The sequence below is a fragment of the Megalops cyprinoides genome, chromosome 2, assembly GCF_013368585.1.
Source record: "Megalops cyprinoides isolate fMegCyp1 chromosome 2, fMegCyp1.pri, whole genome shotgun sequence".
Taxonomy (NCBI): domain Eukaryota; kingdom Metazoa; phylum Chordata; class Actinopteri; order Elopiformes; family Megalopidae; genus Megalops; species Megalops cyprinoides.
The window spans coordinates 66857042-66867041 of NC_050584.1; the positions used below are offsets into that span (position 1 = coordinate 66857042).

A 10000-nucleotide genomic window follows, 5' to 3' on the forward strand; every position below is an offset into this window, starting at 1 on the left:
GTGTGTGTGTGTGTCTGTGTGTGTGTTTTGTGTGTGTGTGTGTGTGTGTGTGTTTGTGTCTGTGTGTTTTGTGTGTGTGTGTCCCTGTGTGTGTTTTGTGTGTGTGTGTGTGTGTGTCCCTGTGTTTATGTGTGTTTTTGTGTGTGTGTGTGTGTGTGTCTGTGTGTGTGTTTTGTGTGTGTGTGTCTGTGTGTGTGTTTTGTGTGTGTGTGTCTGTGTGTGTGTGTGTCTGTGTGTATTGTGTGTGTGTGTGTCTGTGTGTGTGTTTTGTGTGTGTGTGTGTGTGTCCCTGTGTATATGTCTGTTTTGTGTGTGTGTGTGTGTGTCCCTGTGTGTGTGTGTGTCCCTGTGTGTGTGTGTATCCCTGTGTGTGTGTATCCCTGTGTGTGTGTGTCCCTGTGTGTGTGTGTTTTGTGTGTGTGTGTGTGTGTGTCCCTGTGTATATGTCTGTTTTGTGTGTGTGTGTGTGTGTCCCTGTGTGTGTGTGTGTCCCTGTGTGTGTGTGTATCCCTGTGTGTGTGTATCCCTGTGTGTGTGTGTCCCTGTGTGTGTGTGTTTTGTGTGTGTGTGTGTCTGTGTCCCTGTGTGTGTGTGTGTGTCTGTGTGTGTGTGTATGTGTGTGTGTGTGTGTGTGTGTGTGTGTGTGTGTGTGTCTGTGTCCCTGTGTGTGTGTGTGTGTGTGTGTGTGTGTGTGTGTCTGTGTGTGTCTGTGTGTGTGTGTGTGTGTGTGTGTGTGTGTGTGTGTGTGTGTGTGTGTGTGTGTGTGTGTGTGTCTGTGTGTGTCCTGCAGCGGGATCGATCATCAGTAAGATGGACCAGTCGGTCTCCCCGTGTGACGATTTCTACCAGTACGCGTGTGGGGGGTGGCTGAGGGAGAACCCCATCCCGGAAGATTCCTCCAGCTATGGCATCTACCCCTGGCTGAGGCAGAACGTCGACCTCAAGCTCAAAGGTGGGTGATAAGCACACCCGCTGTCAGCACCCCGCGCTTCGGCCAATCACAGCCCGTGTCTGGAGGCCGTCTCACACCTCACCCTTCGCCCACTTACATACCGACTCCCAGTGTGTGGGACAGCCCTGTGCCAAGCTGGTGATATACAGCGTGCCGAGGGCCTGACAGCGCCCGACACACTCCCCCCACCCCGCCCCCCCTCCGCCTGCCCCGGCACGTGGCTGTCAGCCCCAAAAGTGGGCCCGTGTCTGAGAATAAGTACCACCTGAGAACGCTTTCATCCTGTGGGCTATACTTACGCACACAGAGGGGGAGAGAGAGAGAGGGAGAGAGTGGGAGGAATCCGCCGGGGAACGAGCACACTGGCTTACATTTCACAGCCTCCATTTCGCCTGTCGGCACGTTTCTGGAACGTTGCCTCAACGTTGCAGCAACGTGAGCGTGGCGTGGGTGTTGTGTAAGGAAGCCCGGAGGCGCCGTGTTTGAGGAGACGGTGAGGGTAGGTGGCAGCGTGGAGGGGACAGCACAATCCCACGGCCCCCGCGTCCTGACCCGAGTTCTGACCCAGCCCACGTTGCTGTGCGGTCCGGAGGTGGGGGTCACTGCGGACAGCGAGTGCTGACCCTCCCCCCGGCCCGGTCACCAGGTTCGGCTGGGTTCGGGGGGGCTTTGTACGGCCTCTCCAATGGCTGAACCTGGAGACCTTCTGTTCGCATGTTCCTTTATTAATGCAGCTGTAAGGATGTTTTATTTAAACACAAATAAAGCCGGCCCCGGACCCACCGCTGTGTCCCCAAACCCCACTCCCCACGGGAGGCTATACCATGACCAGGGGAACCACCAGCAGCATCAGCTATGAAAGTGGCATCAAAAACCCTGCACTTTGGGCATCACACATGATATTACAATATGTATTATATGCTGCTATTTATCATGCGAATTGAGGACGTTCCCCCACAAGTAAGACACGAGGAAACTCCGTGTTTAGATTTTTCCTTTATTAATCCAGCTGTAGGATGTTTTACTTAAAACACAAATAAAGCCAGCTCTGGACCACCGCTGTGTCCCCAAACTCCTCTCTCCCCGGGGGGCCATCTATACCATTAGGAGGTCATTGCCTGGAGACTCCCAGTACATCAGATCTATGAACAGTCCTTCATGACAAAAGCAGCGCCTCTTACAGTTTAGGTGGTAAGCAGTGTGTAACGCACGGTGAATATTTCCCCTGTAAGGACAGGCCCTGCGCAGTGTGAAATACTCACTCCACAGTAAGCACCGTGTGCTGGAAAGCCTTATTATAATGCAGGTCAGTGAGGGGCTGTGCTGCTGTCTTTAACCGACTGCTATCTGCTCTGAGTTTCACTCGAAGAGACAGGGAGGTATTTTCCACATTGAATGTGACAGTTTGCTATGTTTCTCAGATGGTTTTATGATGTTTAACATCTGCAGGAGGAAACACAGATTTTTAGGCTATCAGTCACGAAGATGAAGTGCCAAATAAGTTGTTGGGAAAACATTTCGATTTTCTCCAGCATTTGCATTAGGGAAGAGTCATGGTGAAAAAAGAAGAGCATAAGGGGGCGGTGTGATTTGGCCCGGCGGGGAAGCTGTTGTATGAGGGCTTAGCTCTCACTGCATTCGGAAATGATGCTCGCCACTGCTGCTGAGTGCATGTGAGTGATGCCGGAGAGACACCCAGCTGTTCATATTCCTGACAGGAGACACCAGGTGGAATCTGGGTCTGTATCTACTGCTGCTGTACCTGATACACCTGATACAGCTTATACCTGCTGTACCTACTGCTGCTGTACCCTACAACTGATACAGCTTATACCTGCTGTACCTACTGCTGCTGTACCCTACACCTGATACAGCTTATACCTGCTGTACCTACTGCTGCTGTACCCTACACCTGATACGCATTATACCTGCTGTACCCCACACCTGGGTTTCCTCTAGTTGCCTGTTGCTAAGGGGTCCTGTGTTCCACAGAGCTGCTGGAGAGTCCCATAGTTCCCGAGGACATCGAGGCAGTGGTGAAGGCCAAGGTGCTGTACCGCTCCTGCATGAATGAGAGTAAGTATGAAAACATGGACACCCAGCCCGAAAGTGTACTCAAAGAACCGCGTGTCTCCTGCCTGCCTGTCAGAGAGCTGTGGCATCGTTGACCACGCCCACCCCCACTCAGCTGGGGCTGCGGTGAGCGCGGGCCTTTGGAGAGAAACATGGCAGCCAGATGAGGGCTCGGAGGCATCTGCCAGATCCTCTCAATCCGGAGCCAGATGTAGATCACATCTCGAGGCTGATAATTGGTGACTGTGAGATTTCACAGGTAGGGAGAGGGAGGGGGTTGTGTAGGTGTGAAAGGAAGCATTCCACTGTCTTATCTAATAATTACATCTTTCATCATTGCTGTCGTCGCTTACCCATAAGGCACTGCTTCCACACGGGTGATTTTCTGCTCAGCGTCTCCAGGCTGCTGAGCTCGGGGGGGGGGTGTGGTAGGTGCAGTAGGGGTGTCCCAGATGCATGGTTTCTCAGGACGAGGGTCTCTGAGTGTCTGCTGTCTCTCTGAGGGGGAGGGGGGGGCGCACAGCAGGCCAGCATGATGTTTGAACGTCAATCGGTCAGGAGAGGTCATGGGAAGCCTCAGACACAGCGGGACACTGTGACACGTGTCTTACAATGAACAGACACCCGAGGAACGCTCCGGAGAGCCTCACAGATGCGGGCTCTTTGTTTTAACGGAAATGTTTGCTGTTTTTTTTTTTTAATGTTCAGTCAGTAAAAATGATGGAGTGATTGGTTTTACAGCTGCGCACCAGTAACACCTGTCCTGACTGTCATCTCCAGCTGTTTCTCTCTCTCTCCCTGCATGAGACAGATTTTGTCTAAAAATGGAGCTGGAAATTAGAACTTCACTATGCTTTAATGGGAGGGAATCTCTGAGGCACAGACACAATAAGAGAATAAAAAGCAATCAATAGTTCATAACTCCAAACACATTAAGCTCCAGAAGAAGCTGTTTGGCACAGACAGGGATTTTTGGTGTTGATTTTGTTCCAGAAGAATAGAAAACAAGAGACTTATCAGCACTATTTGTCACACTACAAGTACCACAATGCACCATGAGGCAAACGCCGTTGGAGGAGGGCCACAGTCCTGGCGGTGCTGTCTGTGGCTGTCACGTGGTTTTCAGTGTGCTGAGGGTGGTGAGACCTGTCCAGCCTACCCACCCCTCTCCCCAAAGAAACAGGGACAGTCTGTTCTGCCGATGTGGGCTTGGCTCTCTGTCAGCAAACGGCACGGCCGGTTTGGAGCCTTGGCCATAGAGCTCTGACCTCGCTTGAAACAGCCACTTTTTCACTGTATGAGCCACTCTGGAGCCCCTCCCCAGGTTTTTTGAATTTCTCAAATCTTGGAAGAAAAACTGGTAAACATCTCTGGAGCAGCTGACTCCCGTTCAGCTGCTAGGCCCCATCGTGTTGACAGGAGCAGCTGCCAGCTTTGCCGAGGAGCTGAAATTCATATGGCCGTTGGCTCAGTGTCTGTGACCCTGAAGCCGGTTCCTCAAGCAACTTTGCATACCTGGACACTGTGCAGCGGAGCTCTGAGCGCCTGCACCTCTGCTGCAGGGGAGAATGTCGCCCCCTAGTGTCAGCTCCATAGCAGAACTGATCGTGTCTCTTTCTGCGGATTGTGAAGACAGTGCTTAGAAAGCCACAGCCGTCTTACTGTGTGTGAACACCAGTACCAGCCTAGACTGATCTCAGATCAGTTCTGAGCCATTGAATGAATCATTGTCTGACAAGCCCTACGCCATGAGGAATAGGTTGTGAGTGGGAAGCTGTGGGATTTTGACCATTTTGTGTATTTGCTTTGTGTCCTAATTAACCCTTTCATACGTAACTTATTTTATGATATGTATCACGTGTGTTACGTTACATGGTTCATAATTCGTTATTAAGCTTCTCATAGTTTTCACCGCCACATTTGCTGTACTTTGTAACGTTAAATCACTTTTTCCTCAAAGCTAACGTTAGCTAGAATTTTTCCAATCTAATTTTCCAATCTATCTGTTCTAATCACACCGGTTTGACCGTATGCGCGAAAGGGTTAAACAGAAGACAGAAGCATGCTGCTCTGTGACTTTTTGGGGGTGTTGTTGCGGGAAGTCCTGGGCAGTCCTCTCTGTCGGTGAGGGCAGAGGCCGTGACTGACACTCTGTCTCCTCCTCCTCCGGCTCCCGCCTGCAGCCGCGCTGGAACTGGAGGATGCCAAGCCTCTGCTGAAGGTTCTGAAGCAGAAGGAGCTGCACTGGCCGGTTCTGGAGGACTCGCTGGGCCCGGCCTGGCAGTGGGAGGAGAAGAGCTTCGACCTGCTGCAGTCCATAGCGCAGATCCGCAACCTGTTCAGCAGGTCCGTTCTGGTACGGCTGTACATCTCCCCCGACGACAAGAACTCCAACCAGTACATCATCAAGGTGAGCCCAGAAGTCCAGCCACAGCATCATCAAGATGCCCAGGTCCAGTCACCAGCTCAGAGTCTCAGGTAGTGTGGCCAGTATTGGATGTGTAGTTACCTCTCTCTCTCTCTCTCTCTCTCTCTCTCTCTCTCTCCCTCTCTCTCTCTCTCTCCGTCTCTCTCTGTCTCCAGTTGGACCAGGCATCCCTGTCCTTATCTTCCAGAGAGGATTACATCACTAAAACCCCTGAGGCACAGATGGTAGGTTCTGGACTGACTGATCACCTGCGCACAGATAGTAGACAGTCCAGATTCATCAAACACAGAACAGCAGATAGTTAGGCCTGCCTGATGGATCACTGAGCCACAGATAGTCTCCATTGATTGATGACTGAGGAGCAGTCCTAGCACCTTAATTATGACTGTAAGTCTTCATTGACTCAGATATTTTACTAACTGTCTAGATATTCCAGTGCTTAAACTAAAACAGCAACCACACCTTTCTCCTCCATTATTACATCTTATTTTGCTTCTTTCTCTCACTGCTAAATATCATTAATGAATTATATACCATTTCTTTCATCCATTTCCCATTCCTACCCTTTTCTCTTCACCCAACACAGCATATGTTTCAGACTATACTATGTAACAGTACATATCCATTTGTGTTTCTGTAAGTATAGTATGTAACAGTGTGTACCCATACACACCTCTCTGACTATAGTAACAGAGTATACCCCTGAGTGTCACTCTTTCTGAGTATAGTAACAGATTATATGTGTCTGCACCTCTCTCTCTGAGTATAGTAACAGAGTATGCCTGTGTGTGTTTCTCTCTGAGTATAGTAACAGATTATACGTGTCTGCACCTCTCTCTCTGAGTATAGTAACAGAGTATGCCTGTGTGTGTTTCTCTCTCTGAGTATAGTAACAGATTATACGTGTCTGCACCTCTCTCTCTGAGTATAGTAACAGAGTATGCCTATGTGTGTTTCTCTCTCTGAGTATAGTAACAGAGTTTACCTGTGTGTTTCTCTCTCTGAGCATAGTAACAGAGTATGCCTGTGTGTTTCTCTCTCTGAGTATAGTAACAGAGTATACCCTTGTGTGTCTCTCTGAATATAGTAACAGAGTATGTCTGTGTGTGTTTCTCTCTCTGAGTATAGTAACAGAGTTTACCTGTGTGTTTCTCTCTCTGAGTATAATAACAGAGTATACCCTTGTGTCTCTCTGAGTATAGTAACAGAGTATGTCTGTGTGTGTTTCTCTCTCTGAGTATAGTAACAGAGTATGCCTGTGTGTGTTTATCTCTCTGAGTATAGTAACAGAGTATACCCTTGTGTGTCTCTCTGAGTATAGTAACAGAGTATGTCTGTGTGTGTTTCTCTCTCTGAGTATAGTAACAGAGTATGCCTGTGTGTGTTTATCTCTCTGAGTATAGTAACAGAGTATGCCTGTGTGTGTTTCTCTCTCTGAGTATAGTAACAGAGTATGCCTGTGTGTGTGTCTCCATCAGTACCGTGAGGCCCTGCTCAGTCTGATGGTGGATGTGGCGGTCATGCTGGGAGCCAATCAGCAGACTGCACAAGCCCAGATGAAGGAGGCTTTTGCCTTTGAGGTTCAGTTGGCAGAGGTGGGTGGGGCAGAGGGCAGGGCACTTTCATCTCACAGCAGGGCTGTACATCGTCAGGTGACTCATTTCAATGTGGATATTCCTACTTTGTAAGTCACTCTAGATAGGAATTCCTGCTATATGGTTACATGTATATGTAAATGGTGCAGTACAGCTCTGTGTATGGTGGAAATGACAATAGGAGTGCCTAGTGTAATGGTGATGAGTTCTGAGTGTGATGTCACAGTGAGAGTTCTGAGTTTGATGTCACAGAAAGAGTTCTGGGTGTGGTGGGGCTGACAGTGAGAGTTCTGAGTGTGATGTCACAGTGAGATTTCTGAGTTTGATGTCACAGTGACAGTTCTGAATGTAATGTCACAGTGAGAGCTCTGTGAGTGTAAAGGTGTGTCAGTAAGACGTGGTTCTGTTGTGTGCCCAGATCCTGATCCCCTTTGAAAACCGCACCAGTGAGAGCATGTACAACAAGTACAGCCTGTCCCGCCTGCAGAAGACTGTACCAGAGGTGAGATGAGCCCACGTCCACAGACAGTGCCACGACCATGCACCTGTCTGACTCCCTATTTGAAATACCTGGGCACTCTGATTTTCATCAGCGACAGGGCTCCCTCTTTCTCTCTTAAATTAGTCCAGTAGGATTCCCACAGCTAACTGGCGGTTAAATACTTAGCAAACACAGAAGTAGTTCAATGGTAACAATTCATCAGTGTAGTTTCATGGTAACAATATTAACAATAATATAAATAATTTGACTGGTAAAAAGCTGGTAAATAATAAAACCAATAATTTTAACATATTAATGTTTTACTCTTTCACTCTGTCTCTGTAGTTAATGTGGTAACCTCTCCCTTTCTCCCTGCAGTTTGATTGGCTGGAGTTTGTGAAGGCAGTGGTGGACACCTCTCTGTACCCAGAGCTGAAATCCATCTCTTCATCAGAGCAGGTCATCGTTCGCGCACCCAAGTACTTCAAAGACCTCTTCAAGCTGCTTGGCAGAAAGGACAAAAGGTGATGCCTGCCGTCATATATATCACACACACACACACACACACACACACACACAGGTCCTGCTGGCTTTGGTGTACTCTGGTTTGTTATCTGATATAATGATAGAACCCAGACTCACTGAGAGGCTTCGGCTGCCTGTCCTGGTTACTGTGTGAGTAAAAAAGCACCGAACACTGAACACTGTGTGGAGCAGCAGTGTGGAGCAGCAGTGTGGAGCAGCAGTGTGGAGCAGTGTGGAGCAGCAGTGTGGAGCAGCAGTGTGGAGCAGGAGTGTGGAGCAGTGTGGAGCAGCAGTGTGGAGCAGCAGTGTGGAGCAGCAGTGTGGAGCAGTGTGGAGCAGCAGTGTGGAGCAGTGTGGAGCAGCAGTGTGGAGCAGCAGTGTGGAGCAGCAGTGTGGTGCAGCAGTGTGGAGCAGCAGTGTGGAGCAGCAGTGTGGAGCAGCAGTGTGGTGCAGCAGTGTGGAGCAGCAGTGTGGAGCAGGAGTGTGGAGCAGTGTGGAGCAGCAGTGTGGAGCAGCAGTGTGGAGCAGGAGTGTGGAGCAGCAGTGTGGTGCAGCAGTGTGGAGCAGCAGTGTGGAGCAGTAGTGTGGAGCAGTGTCTGCAAAGTGAATAAACCTATTTTCTCCCTTCCTCTCCCTTTCTGTGGTTACAGGACAGTGGCGAACTATGTGGTCTGGCGGGCAGTCTTCTCACGAATCGCCACTCTGAGCCGGCGTTTCCTCTACAGATATCTGGACTTCACCCGGGTCAGTGAGAGCTGTATACCCAATAACCTGCCTCAAACCAACCACCCAGCACTAACCAGCACCACTAACTAGCATTGTCAACCAGCACTAACCAGCACCAGCCAGTACTGATTGATTGATTGAATGTATTTGATAAATCTCAAATGACAGTATTACCACAAGGCATACTCAGGTAGGCAGGCAGAACAGGTTTGTACATACAGATATATAAAGAATTCTGAATATATACCAGCATCACCAAGAACTAACAAGCACTAATCAGTCTCACCATACAATTCTAATTCGTCCTGACCAGCATCACCATCCAGTACCACAGATCCTTGCTTGACAGCACCACAGCAGGTGAGCCAGAATTTTAAGCAGCACCAGTCGCACTCCATACCACACTACCTACCCTCAGCAGAAGTGTTACAGGATCTGCACACTGCCCCCTTTTGGACAGGGAGAGGAACTGCTCTGATTGTAGAGTATAAGGTGGTTATGTGTGAGTGTGTGGGAGGGGTGCCAGCGCTATGCTGGTCTGATTCCCAGGTGCCTCACTGTGGAAGTATCGCTGAGCACTGAGCAGGTCCTTACAGCCGCATAAACGCATACCCTGTGCAATTTAAGAGGTCTGAGCCGCCTTGAGGCATCTCCTGAGCTCACAATGTGAGATCACAGTATGTAATGCACTGTGTTCTGTGCAGGTTACCACGGGAGCGACCTCGTTGACCCCGCGCTGGGATAAGTGTGTAAACTACGTGGAGAACTCCCTCATCTACGCCGCGGGACGGATGTTCGTCGATCGCCACTTCCAGGAGGACAAGAAACTAATGGTAATTCTGTCCAATCCTGTGCCAGGTGGTGGGTCATGTGACTTCCTGCAACCTTTCCTGCCTTACAGTGCTGACCCAGGATTAGTGTCAGATTTTCCACATAATGGTCAGAGGTCAGAGCTATGACACCACGAGCTGATCCTGGATCAGTCTCACCTTTTTGTCTGCATACAGTTGTACAGGTGGAGCCTCATCTACAATCCGGGTTGTGGCATAACAAACTGATTCTCGATAAGTGTCAGCTTGGGGAGCAAAGCTGTGATATTTTGGGGGCAGAGCTGTGATATTTTGGGGAGCAGTGCTGTGATATTTTGGGGAGCAGAGCTGTGATATTTTGGGGAGCAGAGCTGTGATATTTTGGGGAGCAGTGCTGTGATATTTTGGGGA

General features: G+C 49.5%; 1 protein-coding gene across 1 annotated transcript in view; it reads left to right on the forward strand.

The window, feature by feature from the left end:
• The window catches only part of phex (phosphate regulating endopeptidase homolog, X-linked), a 19341-nt gene that overhangs the window by 3284 nt on the left and 6057 nt on the right, over positions 1 to 10000 (forward strand). Inside the window, exons 3-11 of the mRNA XM_036520874.1 lie at positions 791 to 952; positions 2945 to 3028; positions 5209 to 5435; positions 5609 to 5677; positions 6932 to 7048; positions 7467 to 7550; positions 7908 to 8053; positions 8705 to 8798; positions 9485 to 9613. Coding sequence (XP_036376767.1) covers positions 791 to 952; positions 2945 to 3028; positions 5209 to 5435; positions 5609 to 5677; positions 6932 to 7048; positions 7467 to 7550; positions 7908 to 8053; positions 8705 to 8798; positions 9485 to 9613 — 1112 coding nt within the window. The remainder of the gene's footprint in view (positions 1 to 790; positions 953 to 2944; positions 3029 to 5208; positions 5436 to 5608; positions 5678 to 6931; positions 7049 to 7466; positions 7551 to 7907; positions 8054 to 8704; positions 8799 to 9484; positions 9614 to 10000) is intronic.